The following is a 19407-nucleotide window of genomic DNA, read 5'->3' on the forward strand; positions in this document are numbered from 1 at the left end:
GCTCAACATGCAATTGTTTCTTTTCCTTCTCAACGAGAGCCTTTTACCTTTCAAGCTGGTGCTTGTATTAGTGACATGCAGAATGCATGTTCTGACAGATGGCTACATCTGTTCTCTCATGCAAGGAATCTTTCTTCTTATAGTAATTAACTGCATTTTTTCCAGATGCCTTCTGAACTTCAATTTTTTTGTCTGCAGCTTCTTTTGTAGGTGCATCGGTTTCCATTACACGAAGATTCATTGGATGAATTTAAACCATTTACCAATCCAAGAGTCGTGTGATAGCTAATATATGGGAAAAAATACTTTACAAGGGTCGTTGCGGAATGGAACCAGACAGACTGTTTTTAAAAAACCCAGATTAGAGATGATTTAAAAAACAGACTACATCAAGAAAAATTCAGATTCAAGCAAGGAGAAAAGTGGAATTCTGCTTTAAAATGGAGACAAATCATGTCAATGAACTATTGCAACTTTTATGCCAAAACAATGTAAATCTCCACATATGCTCCTCAAAACCATTGATCACAATACCTTCCTTTTCAACCCCCTAGATAATATCCCAGAGGCTACAACATGACTTTTATTTGTGACTCCAATGTTTACAATATGTTACAAGTATAATATATTTTGAGTAATTTTTTAGTGGTACCAATTTGAAAATTAAAATCGTTAAGAACAGCAAAGAAATATAGTTTTATGTAATTTTGATAATTTTTTTCAACCAATAACCATAATCTGTGTCTGCTGGGGTCACAGAGAAATTTTGAAACCTTGTTGAAGATAAAGAGTTCATAATGAAATCGAATTATCAGTAACTATGGACATGTATCTATTCAACACTCTGTAGGACATACACAGCCTGAATAATAACTAAACTTAAATTTTATAGTTACCTCCCCTGCAAGCATTGATGATGAAGAGCTTGGGTTTATGGTGGAGCAGTGGACAATTCTTGGAATCAAACAGCTCAGTGACTTCATCATATTTCAAAACACTGCCATCCACCCCACAAATAGTATCATCCTTTTGGCCGTGGGATAAAATCACAACAACAAGACTGTCAACATGTTCCAGCGGTGGATATTCTGCCAACTGTTTAAGCTTTTCTTTCATTTCCTGAAACAAACACCATAAGTTGTTCCATGTGACAAGCTCCATATGAAAACAGCTCTCCTTTCTTATAACACCCTTCATTACAATGTGATTCTAGAGATAATCTAGGCATACCAACAACCACATTTAAATATTTAAAATGAATAAATAGCTTCCAATATTCATAACCTTAAAGATCTGTAAAACATTTCATTCTAGCTTGCTTTGCTGAAACTTGTTACTAAATTCTGCATTTGTCTGTAATTACTCTTGTATTCTGCCAGTTTTAGCTATTATTTTCCACTGCCATCCACAGAACACTTTAAATTCCCATTAGTTCAAAGCAAATGTGCTAAGATGGCTCATACATGTTCAGCCATCCATCCATAACATGCCGATGACACTAATTATTCTGAGTATGTGCATGTATTAGTTAATCCTCTATGTAATTTGATACATGTTATGTGACAACAGAAACTGCCCAATATAAAGCTTGTCTTACACTTGACAAAATCTCAAGACAAGTGATCAAAGTTGTGCAATACAGTCATGACCCATCATTCAAACAACAGACATAAAGCCAATGTTTGTAACTTTTTTTGTCTTGTCATTATTCATTGGCAATGAAATAGAGCTCAAATAATGAATAATATGTTTTGCATGAATTATAACAAACAAAACATCTGAAAGTTTCCGCCATTTAATTTGTTAAATTATTTTTTTAATTTGTTAGATTATTTTTTTAACAATGTTCTGCTGTCAAAAGAAAAATATGTTCTGCTTTTAAATTTCTTATTTAAAAAAAACAATTAGAAAATGCATAAAACTGAACAAAATATTTATATTTTCTAAGTATGGTTATGACATAAATGTTAACTTTCAGTTTGAAAGTTTTTGAAATGAAAAATTATCTAGCTTTGTTGTTGTTGTTGTTATAGGGCTTAACGCCATTTTTCAGTACAAGATAGGCTATACATGGTATTAATGGTGATGGAAGAACCCCGGAAAAAAACACCGACCCACGAGAAGCTACCAACAAGCTTTCTCATATATCCACAATGGCCAAACCTGAGACTCGAACCTACGTAGACAGAGGTGAGATGGCAGTGATCTGTGACGGAGAGCACTTTAGACCACGCGTCCACTCGGGTGCCCCCATCTAGCTTTGTAGTAACAAGTATGATAAAACAGAATATGAAGAAAGCAAAGTAAATTGAGTTTCTCCAAGATAACTCGCCCGATCACATTTACATTCAGAATATAAGCCCGCTACCTTCCAAATCCAGTCTTATTAAGAGATGAAAATTTTTAATTTCTGTTTATATCACACAGAAAAACGGCAATAACTCTTGCCAATAAACTCCACTAGCTAGGTTTTAAGCTGAGCAAATTACCAGTGAAGTTGCTCACACAGTGGGGTGGATGGAGGTGGGGGGGGGGGGAATAATATGATTGGATCTGTTTTTCCAGAGAAACCTAATTTTCTAGAAAATTTCTCCTCTGAATACATTTCCTGATCACATAATATTTGGAGAATGTGTAATAGGAGGCTGGAATGCTGTGTATCCTACCTATATATATTGGGTATCCTTCTAGGGAAGAAAGAATGGATTTACTGTGTGAATGATATATTATGTGTGTGTGTGATTGGGAATTTTAATGTAGCTTTTAACAATTTTTCAGTCATATCACTATAATGTCTGCAGTGTGGCAGTTTATAGTGATGTCTAGCACTAGGGCATCATGCAGACATGTAGCAGCATGTTCCACCCAGCCACATTATCCTGTCACCAGCCGACCAGTCCTAACACTAACCTATTAATGCTGAGCACCCAACAAGGCAGCTGTTAGTAACATTTTTTATTAGTCATGACCTCCCACATCCGAAGCAGATGCTACTGATGTTTATGATGATTGATATCTGAATGTGTCAAATCAGTGAGCATTAGCCGTTGATGGTATATGGTTTTCTCCTTGTATAATCTAAGACAAAAAAAATCAGCCAGTTGCAGGGGTCGAGCCACTCAAAGGGATGATGTTAATGACTGCACCAGTCCCTGAAAACAAGTCAGCTATCCTTATAACCTTCAGAGTGAAGGGCCTTCTTGCTCTCAACATTCTCTCCACAATCAAAGGGATCATATCTTCTCTCACAACTCTGTCCTGACAAGAGCCTGGCATGAAGAAGAAGACAGTCTAGGCAGGGGTTGAACACCTGTGACTGTTATTGTTTTAAATTATTTGTTTTGGCTGTAATCTTGAGTTGGTCTATTGCTAGATCAAAGAACCAGGACTCATCCTTTCTGAGAAGGGCTATCAGATTTATCTTGCAATACTGATCTATTATTTTCTGCACTGTTTTTGGTATTAAGTGGAGGGAGTAAGCAAAGGCCTATAACCCCTCTAAACTGATTAACAATGCATCTATGGCCCAAGTTTCTGGGATGTGAAATATTGAGACAAAAACACCAAAGGGTGAAGGGACCATTCTGTATCCATAACCTGACCCTTTCTGGAGACATTGAGTCTGCTGGCAATGTGTATGATTTGTATTTTGATCTGAAGATGGCAGCACCAACTGCAAGATGAACACATACAGGTAAGACAATTTTCTGTCCCCCACCTCACTCCACCCTGTTTGAGAAGATAAGACAGAGTTGTCTGGCATATTCAGGACTGACTTCCTTCACAGTCAGTCATTCCAGAACTGAAAGGCATGCACGACAACCTTCATTTGGATGAGGTTAACCTGAAAAGGAAGTTTCCTTATCCTCATTTTCGCTGACCATATCAAATTCCAGCAACCAGTGGGTTTCACAAAGTATGTAATGGCATCTGTACATACCATCACTTCTGGATGGGCCTTCTTCAGAGGAATTCCTGTTGTGTGTCAACCATGGTTGTGCCAGTGACACAGAAATTATCCTACCTCATTCATAATATTGTCCTTTTGATCAAATGGTCTGGAAAAAGGGCATCACTGAGCCAGCAAAGTCATTTGTAACAGGCACACATAACAGTGACCCAGTGAATCAAATCTATTGCCTCACTGAACAACCCAAGGAGCTGTAAGAATTGTCTGACTAAAATCCCCATCCTGTTAAAACTGGACTCAATGAGTTTAACACTCCATATAATGCAGACATGAAGAAGACATAGAACACTGGGAATGGTTATAAACTTGATACCAAGGTGGTCAAAACACTGGAATGGGTGAAGGCCCAACTTTTCCCACTTCACAAGAAAATCAAGATGATTCAAAAAGGATAGGAGACTGTTTCTGCTACTGATAACAATATAACCATACGCTCTTGAAGGAGATTATCTGAATATACTTTCTTTGCTGTAAAGAAAGTCAACCAAACTCCTTAATTTTGGTAAAGACCAAAGGGCCAATATTCAGACTTGTTCCATCTATTACACTTCTTGTACAGGTTTCACTAAATTGACAAATACAGTGTGACCCTGCATTAACATGATGGTTCGAGTCCATAAAATGTTACCGTGTTATGTACCGAACCATGCTATAACCAACCAAGTTAGTTAGCTGAAGAAAATTATGCATGCACAAAAAAAAATGGGGGTGGGGATACAAGCAATCACAAAATGCATGCTTCATTGAAACAGTTACCAGCTTAAATCAATTCATATTAAATATCAACTTGTTCCATATTAAACAAGTGCTTAAAACAGTTGTCACATATTTAATATTTATTTTTATGTATATCCAATCTCAATATAAGCATAAATAGTTGTGTTTGTGTACTTACCATATGAATGTTTTTTATCCATAACAATTCCATAAAAATGTGCATAAAGAAGCATAATTTCTATATAAAAAAAACATTTGCAAGGTCCATTTGAATCCATTTAATTTCTTGCTAATACATTCACAAAATTTATGGAATGTCTATTTGTTTCCACAAGATTCATATTTGTTCAAAAGGGTCTAATTTCTTTTACCAACAGAGAGTCTCTAGAAAGGAATATGTATTTAGGCTTAAATAGTACAAGTATTTCAGCTGAAAAATGTAAAAGGTATTCACCTTGTAATGCTCTTGCACTGAGAATTCAACAGGTGGTGTGTACATGTAAACTGCCTAAACCCAGTTTGGGAGTAAACCATTCAAATGGATAGGGTCAGAGCAAGTTCTTTAAAAAAAACACAAAGCTGTGGTCATCCTCTAAAGGACACACCAAAAAAACCTAATATTCATTGAAACACTTGTTTTATTACTATGACTTTGCTTCAGTCCAGAGCAGCAAGGGGTAGAATGTTTCATTATATTAGCCAATCTCTCCATCCCTATAAACTAAATGGTTTTGTTCCAACCAGAGTTGATGCTGGAAGGACAGTTTGATGTGCATGTGAATGATCTTAAGCTGGAGAATTAAAGGATTAAGATGACAGAAGGGTGGGGGTTAGTTTACATGTGTGTGGCAATGACCAAAAATGCAGAAAATTTGGTCCATAAACATTTTCAGAGGGTATTTATAATGGATGATTGAGCAGGCATCAATAATTTATTGTTTTGTTATAAAATGGTATTAAAATTAATCAATTTATAAATTCAGTTAAGAACCTTCTTTAGACTAGCATATTGTTATCTTAGCTTTTGAATGCTAAATCTCAAAGCTCATTGTATTTGTTTAACTCTGAATTTAATCTGCCAGAAGCTTCAAGCTTCTTGTTTCTTTATCCCATTATCTATTGTAAATATTAATTAACACTCTGATCCTATTTGTTTAAACAACTACAGCAAACATAATTGTTAACAAATGAGGTCATTTTTTTTATAGGAAATGCAGAATAGTATTAAATGGTCAACTGACTGCATGACAATTGATAACACCACATGTGCGTATTGGTGGTTTCTCGGGGGGGGGGGGGGGGTATTTTATATATCATTGCCTCAGAACTGTAACCATCTTTAGTAGTGAGATTAACATTGATAATTACCAATTACTGAGATTAATGGTTATAAATTCAGATAAGAATCTTTTCCTTCCTTTCAGCAATAATTTTACACAGCATGTATTGAAGAAAAATGTAAAAGACTTACTGACGTTTATTGTTCATAGTTCAATAATAATAAAATTAACATTAATCAGCTTTTTAATGAACTGGCTTCTTTCAAAGCTGAGTTAAGATGAAAGGGCAGTGATCAACTACTGATATGTTTGATAGGAATATTAACAAATTATAAACTTTAAACATTTGTTTTTCAAATCAAGAAAGATGTAACCATTAGACAATTTTTTTGTCAAGAATGTGTCCAATCTTGTCAAATTATTAACTGTTAAATCCCATGATCCATGATATAATCGTGTTATATCTGAATTCATTCACAATTACTTCCCCAAAATGATAATTAACTTTTTACACATTAGTTTTCATACTTTGAAAAAAGAACATGTATTTTTTCTACAATTGAACAAATATTTCAAATTTCTTTATAGAGTAACACCAAAATTGTGTTATATCTGAATTTATGCTATAACAAATCACACTAAAGTGAGTTTATGTTGTAGAAAACACACAAGAAAAATATGTAATAATTAAAAATTCAGTATATTTAATAGGTTGATTAAACAACACTATTAACTGGGTGAATAAACATTAGTGTGTGCAAAACCCTATATCACAACATGGATGAACAACAGCATGTTGTTCCATGCAGTCGAAATAGACAAAGTCCAAGATAGGAAAAAATTCACACAATATTGGAAAGATCAACATACAATATAAATCAAAATTACTTGATGGATGGTTAAATTTAACACTAATATACACATGGATTAAGGGGAGGTTTTTGACTGTATGACAGCAAAGTTTACAGACTCAAAATCACATATGTAATGTAACAGACTAAAACCAAACTAAACATGTCAAAATCACATTTGTGATGTAACAGACTAAAACCAACTATGTCAAAATCACATTTGTGATGTAACACACTAAAACCAAACTAAACATGTCAAAATCACATATGTGATGTAACAGACTAAAACCAAACTAATCATGTCAAAATCACATTTGTGATGTAACAGACTAAAACCAAACTATGTCAAAATCACATTTGTGATGTAACACACTAAAACCAAACTAAACATGTCAAAATCACATATGTGATGTAACAGACTAAAACCAAACTAATCATGTCAAAATCACATTTGTGATGTAACAGACTAAAACCAAACTATGTCAAAATCACATTTGTGATGTAACACACTAAAACCAAACTAAACATGTCAAAATCACATTTGTGATGTAACAGACTAAAAACCAAACTAAACATGTCAAAATCAAATATGTGATGTAACAGACTAAAACCAAACTAAACATGTCAAAATCACATATGTGATGTAACAGACTAAAACCAAACTAATCATGTCAAAATCACATTTGTGATGCAACAGACTACAACCAAACTAAACATGTCAAAATCACATTTGTGATGTAACAGACTAAAACCAAACTAATCATGTCAAAATCAAATATGTGATGTAACAGACTAAAACCAAACTAATCATGTCAAAATCACATTTGTGATGTAACAGACTAAAACCAAACTATGTCAAAATCACATTTGTGATGTAACAGACTAAAACCAAACTAAACATGTCAAAATCACATTTGTGATGTAACAGACTAAAACCAAACTAATCATGTCAAAATCAAATATGTGATGTAACAGACTAAAACCAAACTAAACATGTCAAAATCACATATGTGATGTAACAGACTAAAACCAAACTAATCATGTCAAAATCAAATATGTGATGTAACAGACTAAAACCAAACTAAACATGTCAAAATCAAATATGTAATGCAACAGACTAAAACCAAACTAAACATGTCGAAATCACATATGTGATGTAACAGACTAAAACCAAACTAAACATGTCAAAATCACATTTGTGATGTAACAGACTAAAACCAAACTAAACATGTCAAAATCACATTTGTGATGTAACAGACTAAAACCAAACTATGTCAAAATCACATTTGTGATGTAACAGACTAAAACCAAACTAAACATGTCAAAATCACATTTGTGATGTAACAGACTAAAACCAAACTAATCATGTCAAAATCACATTTGTGATGTAACAGACTAAAACCAAACTATGTCAAAATCACATTTGTGATGTAACAGACTAAAACCAAACTAAACATGTCAAAATCACATTTGTGATGTAACAGACTAAAACCAAACTAATCATGTCAAAATCAAATATGTGATGTAACAGACTAAAACCAAACTAAACATGTCAAAATCACATATGTGATGTAACAGACTAAAACCAAACTAATCATGTCAAAATCAAATATGTGATGTAACAGACTAAAACCAAACTAAACATGTCAAAATCAAATATGTAATGCAACAGACTAAAACCAAACTAATCATGTCAAAATCAAATATGTGATGTAACAGACTAAAACCAAACTAAACATGTCAAAATCACATTTGTGATGCAACATAACAAACTAAGCTAAAAATATCCAAGTCACATATGTGATGCAATATACCAAACAGGTCAAAATCACATCTGTAATGTAACATTCCAAATTAAACATGTAAATATCACATCAGTGATGTAACATACCAAATTAAACATGTAAATATCACATCAGTGATGTAACATACCAAATTAAACATGTAAATATCATATCTGTGATGTAACATACCAAATTAAACATGTAAATATCACATCTGTGATGTAACATACCAAATTAAACATGTAAATATCACATCAGTGATGTAACATACCAAATTAAACATGTAAATATCACATCAGTGATGTAACATACCAAATTAAACATGTAAATATCACATCTGTGATGTAATTTATGAAATCAAATTAAATATATCAAAATTCCATCTGTGATTTAATTTACCAAACCAAACCAAACATGACAAAATCACATCTACTTTTTTTGATGCTGCAAAGAAAAGAAAATGTTAAATAATGTCTCTACTTATACATAGAGAAAACTGCAAAAAAATATGAATAGGGCATGAATCCATACTTTCTTGTAACAGCATCTAAAACTTAACACCATGTCAAGATCATCTTTATATTTCATACATAGTAATACATAGTTAAATACTTGTTATTTATCTTTACACAGCAATCACCAGAACTATACTTGCTTAAATATTACTCACCTCTCTAAAATGCCATGACTGGATATTCAATGAAATCATCTTTTGTGATGGAAAATATTTTCATTTACAATCAAATGAATGATATAAAGCAAATTCTTCCAAAAATAGAATACAATCAATAAATACCAGAACATGTACAAATGTGGCGCACTTCTGCACAGGTGTGAATGTTATTTGCTTATGTTGATAACTTAGGATATTTTTTAAACACCCTGACATTTTGATGCTTCATGCAATATATAGCATTAATAAAGTTCATGTGTCATTGACATCATGTTAATGTTATCTCAAATTTGACAAAAAAAAAAAAAAGACTGTCTGTTAACTTATTGCCCCATCTTGCACTCTTGTTATTTCTCAACGAAACTCAATAGTGTACGTTTGCAGGGTTATTACTAATTAACTAATAAACCAAATCCATTTTATCAACACCTTGACTCTGCCATGACTGGCAGTTAAAACTCTGCAAGGAAATGTGGCAAGCAGAACTGCTCCCCACATGAAACTTCACTAATACATCAGGAAGCATGCAGAGATGATGGAAATACATATTCTTAATCCTTTACACTAACTCTCCATTCCCATTACATTGCAATGTGTGGAGAACTAAAAAATCACACAAGCTGTACTGTAGTTATTGCGCAAAACTTGGCCTGCTTCTTGGACCTTTTAATCTTTATTAGACTCTTCAGCAATCAATATATTCCTGCAACCAAAATACACAATCTAATCTGCATTTCATGAAGTATAAACATAATGCAAATTAAAATATTCTTTTTACAACAATAGTAACTTACGAATGCTCTAAGATCACAGATCTGGTCTACAGCAAATCCCATATGGAAAAACATATTTTGCAGCATTGCACCATCATACTCTGTACCATGTCTGGGCTTTTGTGTAGCAAATGTATGGTTATTGATAATCAACACCAAACCACGTGGATTTGATTCCATTCTGTATTGCTGAAAACAGAATTAATATTTTAACTGCAGCTTACTTATAATGTCATTTACCAGTCAAGGATTGGCCCAGAATTATCATCTAAGGCTGCATTAACACATAGGTGCAGGGTCAGTGTGACAACCCCAGTTGGAGGCAAAGTGACAAAAGCTCCCTGCATCCCTGCATTTCAGGATATAATTTTGTAACCATCTAACTGTAAAGAAACTCTAAGAAATGTTCTGGTTATTTCATGCTGGGGGGAGAGCAGATAAAGGAAAATCGTACAATGAAATGTTTTCTTCAAATGTTATATGTATCTATGTATCTTCAAGGACAAGAGACCCAAGTAAACATGGGATTACTCACCTTGTTCACTTCATTCCAACAGTCAAATGAAGGTATATTAGCAAATTAATTGAGGTTAATGTATTTGTAAAATTCAACCCAGTGAACTTTCGGTATTATTTTTCTGTATAAAAGATGACATTTAAGAAGGGGGGGTCTGTTTTTGGTAATAGCAACAATATTTCATGGCAGAGTGACATTGTGCTTTTCATGAAATTTGTTCAAATTTAGAAAATAAATATTTTATTGTAAGACTTTTTAAGGTTCTTATGTTGTTACAAACTGATCATGTCTGACACTCTACAAACAAAAATGGCTGCCAGATTTCTTCTGTCAAATTTGGTCAAGTTTGCATAAATCATTTTGAAGAAATTATGATATTTTTCTTTTTTAGTGATGCAAGCCAAATTTAAAGGTGAATTTTCACCAGTTCAGCAAACCTGAAAGTCTTTTATGCAAATATATTCTCCAACTTGTTAAAATACTAGCTGTTTTTTCTCTCTTCATGACATCATAAGATTTGTCTGTAGCTAGTAAAAGTGGCTTTCTTTTATAACTTAGTGGCATTAGTTGAAGACAACTAAAATACCTGAATAGCAAGATGCTTTCTGTTAAATTTTGTCAAGTTCTTTTGAGTACTTTTGAGTACAGGTCATCTGAATATTAGTCATCTGAATGTCATTCAAATATTAGTCATCTCAGTAGAAGTCATTTGAATATTAGTCCTTTGAATAGATGCTGTCTATTGATTTTACATTAGAGACAACAGCAGTATTCGAAGGTTTATCATTGGCACCATTTGATTACAATCATTAGAATAGCAGTCATTTGAATATTAGTTACTTGAATAGCATTTTATTATTAAAAAAAACATCACTATGTTTTTTATGTTGTTGTTGTTATAGGGTTTAACGCCATTTTTCAGCACAAGATAGGCTATACATGGTGGCCAGTATTAATGGTGGAGGAAGAACCCGGGAAAACCCCGGATAGAACCACCAACCCACGAGAAGCTACCGGCAAACTTTCTCACATATCCACATTGGCCGAGCCCGAGAATCAAACATACGCAGACAGAGGTGAGATGGCAGTGATCCGTGACGGAGAGCGCTTTAGACCACTCGGCCACTCGGGGCCCCTATGTTTCTTATAAAACTTTCTCAAATCCTGTTAACTGGTTGACTACAAAAATCATCTCTAAGGTTAGTCTATTTGTAGTCATGGCAGCCATACTTGATGCAAGTCATCATCATCATCATCATTTAAAAGCCTGACGCCAAGATGCTCTCAATCCATTTCTGTCAACTGATTTTGAAGAATTAATTTAAGGGTTTTCAATCACTAGTAATGACACCATTCTAAATGAGAGATCAGCATCATTTGCATAAAATAACATACCTGATACCAGAATGTTTTTTGTCAAATTTTATTTATCAAATCCTGTTTAACCCTTTCTTACAAGTATCTTAAAACTGAATTCCTCTGCTAAAACGTTTTTATCTTCAGATTATGTGTAAAATGGCATGCCATTATTTGTGGAACTCCCAGAAAAGAATAATAAAAACTATGTTATAAAAATATACAACAGAGGCAAAAAAGGGCTTATCTGAGTAGGGTCCCATAATGTGCGATTTGTGTGTGATTTAGATTTTTAATGCAGCTTCAACAATTTTTCAGTCATATCAATGTCTAAGATGTGATAGTTTATAATGATGTCTAGGACTGGAGCATCATGCTGCAGACATGTAGTATGATGTCCCACCCAGTCACATTATCCCGACACAAGGCCAATCAGTCCTAACACTAACCTCTTAATGCTGAGTGCCTAGTGAGGCAGCTGTAAGAACCAATTTTATAGGTCTTTGGTAAAACTCAGCCAGGGTTCGAACCTGTGACCTCTCACATCCGAGGCAGACACTCTAACCACTAGGCAACTGAAGCAGTAGGTCCCATAATGCTGGATAAAGAAGATATCATGTAAACGAGCCAGGGTGATTTCATTTACATTGTCTTTCACATCTGCATTATCATAAAGTAAACAAATGGGTAAAGAGACAGTGTGCAACTATATACAGACCATCTATAATGGACTTGAGGATTGGCAAAGCCAAGTATGGAGTGCATGTTACCACTGATCATGTGTCATTACCAGAAAGTACATTATCAAATCTGTTCTAACTAAGAAAACATGTATTTATAACATCCAAATAAAAGCCAAAATAACATCATTACAATGCATGTTTAGTGAGCCTCTTTATTTATAACCACTACTTCACTGATTTTAATCCATACCATATTTAGTACACAAATTTGTTGTTTTAGAAAAACTAAAGAAAATTCATCAATGGTCTGGATGGAATTTTGTAGGTAAAACAGGGGCATGCTATCAGTAACAATTATTATTACTGAACTTTTTATTTTATTGTATTTCAGAAAAAATCTGCAAAGATGGACATGCAAAATAATAACTTAAATACAATGATAGTAGTTTATAACAGTTTCTTGACGTAGTAAATGAACAAGAGCTGGTCACTGCTGTGTGCAGTATGGCAATCTTGCCAATTTTGTCAAAACATATCTTTTTTATGTCTGTAAGTGTTGGGACACTGAAAAGGCCATAAATTTTAAATGCACATAAATCCTGGGACATGAAAAAAAAAATTTATTTTTTCCTGTCCCAAGACTTACAGTCATTATGGTAGCTATTTTATAAAAACAACTGTTTGAATGTTACCCATATTTCTTTATCTTTATCTACATATGACTGCACATCAGCATCATTTGCCCAATGTTGAAAGGCTGCTTTTCTGTTCAGATTTTTTAAAGTAACTTTTTAATAAAGTGTTTTTTAATCTTTTAAAATGGAAGCCATATTTTATTGCAAAATAACATAATTTGTCCAAATCTAAAAAGTGTTCAAATATATACTTTCTGTCAAATTTGGTCAAATCCTGTTAAGTGGTTTTTCATCATAAGTTGAATTCTCCAATGTTAGTAACGGTGGCTACATCTGATGATGAACTGAATCATATGTATAATTTAAAAGCCTTTCATACCAGAATGTTTTATGTCCAGAATTTCATTAACAGTTAACAAGAATATGTCTTTGAACTTATTTTTTGCAACAGTGGCCATTCTGATGTTAGATTGGCATCATTTGGAAACGTCCTGAAAGTCATTTATGCCAAGATTCTTTCTGTAAAGCTTAGTCAAATACTGATGTACAGTTGTTCAGGAGACATTTTCTAATGGCTTTCAATTTTTTTATTATCAGTGGCCAGATCACATTGCAGAATGGTATGATTAATAAAAAAAATTTCAAGGTCTCCATGCTAGATGCATTCGACTGAATCTAATCAAAATCTGTTCAGTGGGTCTGGGGAACAAGCTGTTTAAAGATTTTTCTGCTTTTTATTTGATGGTAGATCTGCTGAGTACATACACAATTCAAATGCCTTTATGCCAGAATGATCTGCTGAGTACATACACAATTCAAATGCCTTTATGCCAGAATGATCTGCTGAGTACATACACAATTCAAATGCCTTTATGCCAGAATGATATGCTGTGTACATACACAATTCAAATGCCTTTATGCCAGAATGATCTGCTGAGTACATATACAGTTCAAATGCCTTTATGCCAGAATGATCTGCTGTGTACATACACAATTCAAATGCCTTTATGCCAGAATGATCTTCTGAGTACATACACAATTAAAATGTCTTTATGCCAGAATGATCTGCTGAGTACATACACAGTTTAAATGCCTTTATGCCAGAATGATCTGCTGTGTATATACACAATTCAAATGCCTTTATGCCAGAATGATCTGCTGTGTGCATACACAACTCAAATGCCTTTATGCCAGAATGATTTGTATCAAAATTGGTCAAAACTAGTTTGGTGGTTTTTGAGAAGAAGTTGAAAATAATAAATTACAATGGACAATATATGATGTATGATGGACAAAGGACATTACCATAAGCTAACTCAGTCTTGTAGCCAGGTGAGCTAAATATATGATACAATGATCCAAATTAAAGGTGCTACAATCATAGGCCTGCATGAGTACATTTGTTTGTCAAGGGAAATGTCTTATCTACTAACTAATAATACTAAACAAAATAATTACCTCTTTCCCCCCTGTGTAACCCTTATTGGAAGATTCAGTTATAAGCTGACTGGTACTTAGGGTGGCAATACAGGGCACTGCGTCCCCCTCCATCTGAGTATCTTGTACAGGAACTATGGTATTCTGATCCGAGTCATCTCTGTCATCCATGGACTCTACTTCAACTAAAAGAAAACAACCCAAAAGTTCTTAGACAAGGATATGTGATCAACCCCAATATACCATAGATAGTCTTGATAGCCCAATATACTATTTATAGCCTTGATAGCCCATTATAAAATAGATAGCCTTGATAGCCCAATATACTATTTATAGCATTGATAGCCCAATATACTATTTATAGCCTTGATAGCCCAATATACTATGTATAGCCTTGATAGACCAATATACTATTTATAACCTTGATAAACCAATATAAAATAGATAGCATTGATAGCCCAATATACCATGGATAACCTTGATAGCCCAATATACCATAGATAGCCTTGATAGACCAATATACCATAGATAGCCTGGATAGCTCAATACACCACAAATAGCCTTGATAGCCCAATATACCATAGATAGCTTTGATAGCCCAAGATACCACAGATAGCCCAATATACCATAGATAGCCTTGACAGCCCAACATACCATAGGTAGCCTTGATAGCCTAATATACCATATATAACCTTGATAGCCCAATATACCATTGATATCCTTGATAGCCCAATATACCATAGATAGCATTGATAGCCCAAGATACCACAGATAGCCTTGATAGCCTAATATACCATAGATAGCCTTGATATCCTAATATACCATAAATAGCATTGAAAGCACAATATACCATAGATAGCCCAATATACCACAAATAGCCTTGAGAGCCCAATATACCATAGACAACCTTGATAACCCACGATACCATTGATAGCCCAATATACCATAGATAGCATTCTCTGTATTCACCATCTGTTTGCCCTTTTTTTAAAAATTTCTGATGCATGTGTGGAAGGCAGCAACACTCTGCCACCAGAAATGTCACAAAAAACCCCAAAAACAAAAACAGAGATCTGCTTATTGATCTATTTATGCTACCAGGGCTAGATACAATAGACCAGCTTTGAAGGCAGGAAATCTAACTGCTACAATCAACCAAACAACAGTAAATTCCTTATGTTTTTAAAATGTACCCAGAAGAAAATAGGTTTGCTGACACTTCAAAGAAAACTGATCACCTCTGAAGCACATATCATTCTGCATAAATACTAAGCAAATGAAAACAAATCAGCCTTAATCAATGTTCTACAATTATTTGATGTTGCTGCCACAATAAGAAACAGACTTTTGTTTGGTCCTCCAAAACTGTCCTTTAGTGGTAAGTTCAATAACACATGCACCCTTCATCAAAGAAAGCCAACTACAATCTTCAATAAAAACAAATAACTTTTCATCATAGGAAGTCAGCACCAAACTTTAGAAAAAACAACGGAATCTGATAGATTGTTGCATTTTCCAAAAGTGACTGGAACACATTTATTATGCCATGAAAGTTTCTTTTCTTATGGCTGCTACCAACGGTGGCAAAGAAACACAAACAAAATTTCCAATCTTTTGAAACCACAGAGGTATGGCCATCAAGTTTATTGAAGATGGGGTATCCTGCAAAGATGTCTGTTAAACTTTTTAATTTGTTCCAAGTTTTCATTTCCCTATCAATAGTCTCATCCCCTGGTTAGTCTCGGCACTATGATACTTTCTTCAGCTAACCAAAATCTAGGCCAATTTAAGTACATGTACATGTAGCATGTAAACAGCTATAGCCAAGTGCTATTAGCAACAATTGTAGTAAATTGTTAAGTGACAATTGGATATAAATCAAAATGAGGATTAACCTTTATTATTAATAAATACCTGTTATTTGCATTTCCTAACGGGACGTGAGTCATACATGAAGTTTATAATGTGATCTATACTCGAATTCATGGATTTATTATATACAAGTACAGTACTTAAAGGTCTATGGATTGTACTACACAAATGTAAGTTGTCAAGATGCAAGTGTTTTTCAGTCTAGTTTGTCTTCATTTAATCAAACGTACTTATTTCTGCACTTGCTTTTATTACCCCACCACCACATTTTAGGTAAATGCATCATTTTCTTCAGCTAACTGACTTGGTTGGTTATAACACGGTTCAGTCTATAACACGGTTCAGTCTATAACACGGTTCAGTCTATAACATGGTTCAGTCTATAACATGGTTCAGTCTATAACACGTTCAGTCTATAACACGGTTCAGTCTATAACACGGTTCAGTCTATAACACAGTTCAGTCTATAACACGGTTCAGTCTATAACACGGTCAGGTTCTACCATGTTATAGCGGGGTCACACTGTATCTAGTTGTTATCTATTTAGACTTTTATGTCATAAATTTTATACCTATTTAGTAGTTACTTATTCAGATATTTATGTCATTCATTTTATAACAATCTAGTAGTTACTTATTTAAACATTTGTGTCATACATTTTAAGCTTCCCGCCATATATTCAAACATTATTCTAATTTCAATCCTTTTGCAACCCTAGATAATCAAACCATCAATTGAGGTATTAGATCATTATTCAAAACTATATGAAGCTATCAAATATTCCATTATTTTTATATTACAGTTATCTATTTTCAAGGTTACAGTATAATTCAGTAATGAAACTGTATAGTAATTTTGTAAATTCAGTTTCAAAAAGCTATGTTATTTTTTATAACGTTTCTTTTATTTTCATATGACATTCTTGGAAGATTGAGTACAATGCAATGTACATTGGTAAAAAATAACATTTGAACTCATTGGTCTCTATTTTCAAAATCAATCATATAGCTTCTCTATCTCCTCTCTCTCTCTCTCTCTCTCTCTGTCTCCACACACACATACAGAAAAACAAGGAGAAAAATCTAAAAATATACAAAAATACAGACACTTGTACTTGGACGGTTCACCATCTCTGCTAACTGTTCCCTCATAAATGAAGTGAGTAGAACTTACTCAATGAGCAGAAGGGGCGCAAGTTTATTAAAGCTATTTAAAAATACTTTTCCCCATTTTCATTTACAAATGAGAAGCCCTGGTAACTCGGTAGAGTATCCTACACATAATCCAAGAAGAAAAAAAACAAATTTTGAGTTTGGCTGCCAGTTTGTGTCGGTGGATAAAGGTACATGACTACTATTTCTATGATATACATCACATATTAAAACTACCATTAAAACAAACCCACAAAACATTTACAAAGATGCACACATGGCATACATGGAAAATATGTAATCTGTCATTCTTTTATTTAACAATTTTTCTTTAAATTTAAACAATCCAAAAATATGCCAAAACAACAAAAAAATACCATAATATTACTTAGCTTCTGAAACATTACCATGAAGCTAAAGTCTGACTATTCAAAAGTTGTGGTTTTTCTACTCAAAATCTGATCTGTCGATTTCAAACTTCCAATCCTGATTTCTACTGGATCCACTGTTAGAGCAATGCACATATCTTGCTATCTGTAAATCTTAACTGGAAAGACCTGTGCATATCCGAATGGAAATAATCTGCCTCCAAGCACATTCTGTAGATGCTTCCATTTTTCAGGTGCCTATCATCATTTGAGTCATTATACAATACACAAATGAGTCAGAAGCAATATGTATCACAATACATACTCTTCCATTTACTACACTTCTTCACAATAAACTACATCATTCCCTTGAAATTTAAGAGAAACTAAACTATCATGGTCCTGCATCAAATACAAATATAATCAGTTTTATGTTAATATGAGTGACTATAGATCTTTAGATTCACCTGTTGTAGTAAGTGTACATACATCTTGAAGATACATTTCATAAACTATTGGACCATAACTGCCATAAAAATTGTCCGATATCCATTACATACTGATGTATCGCTGCATCTTACTCTGTGTCAAAGATGCCTGTCTAAAAACAAAATTTTATTTTTGACTCAATGTCCATTATTGACAGATTTGTCTAGACCTTTTATCAAAAAACCCTTTTTCACTCAAAACAAATTGTGGCATAATCTTGCCATTTTTCTGAGGTTGAAAGATGATGAATAAAACATTTTAGATATTAGCTGAAATGTCACATGGTTGTCATGTGTCTAAAAAAAGCAAGAAACATGAGTAATTATGCAAATTAATTTTTACAATTTCAAGGTAGAAAATCCTTTGTGTTCTTATCACACACAAAAATTCCATTTTACCTCTGGTATCTGCCATATTTTGGCCTGCATCTCCATGGCCTGTTTCCTGCACATGTAACAGACTTGGAATTGGTTCCATGGGCTGCACTGACTGTGATGACTGCTCAGAGCCACTGTTTCTGGATGTCTGTTTCCCAGAATACGGTAAGGACCAGCCACGTATTTCTGCCTCAACATTAAGTATATAATTGGCCAGGTGATCATGAGCACCTTCTCTAAGACATAGAATAAACTTGTCATAGGCACCTGGTCCTCGGCGCTGCAGATCATCAATTAATTTGCGTACCTGATCTGGTCTAGCTTTTTCAGCCTGGTAAAGATTATACGTACATGTATATGAAAGGCATACAAGTATGAAAAGATTATACATATGAAAGGCATACAAGTATGCAAAGATTATACATATATGAAAGGCATACAAGTATGCAAAGTAAGAAGTAACCACAATATAC

General features: G+C 33.8%; 1 protein-coding gene across 2 annotated transcripts in view; it reads right to left on the bottom strand.

Annotated features, from left to right (window-relative positions):
- LOC149781763 (caspase-2-like) overlaps window positions 1–19407 on the bottom strand; it is a 41716-nt gene that overhangs the window by 8484 nt on the left and 13825 nt on the right. For both annotated transcript variants that reach the window (XM_089935897.1, XM_089935896.1), the window contains exons 3-6: window positions 18956–19265; window positions 14698–14861; window positions 10070–10237; window positions 897–1119 (exon numbers count right to left, since the gene is read on the bottom strand). In XM_089935897.1, coding sequence (XP_089792023.1) covers window positions 897–1119; window positions 10070–10237; window positions 14698–14861; window positions 18956–19265 — 865 coding nt within the window. The remainder of the gene's footprint in view (window positions 1–896; window positions 1120–10069; window positions 10238–14697; window positions 14862–18955; window positions 19266–19407) is intronic.

The sequence above is a fragment of the Sinohyriopsis cumingii genome, chromosome 15, assembly GCF_028554795.1.
Source record: "Sinohyriopsis cumingii isolate HCF-2022 chromosome 15, ASM2855479v2, whole genome shotgun sequence".
NCBI classification, from domain to species: domain Eukaryota; kingdom Metazoa; phylum Mollusca; class Bivalvia; order Unionida; family Unionidae; genus Sinohyriopsis; species Sinohyriopsis cumingii.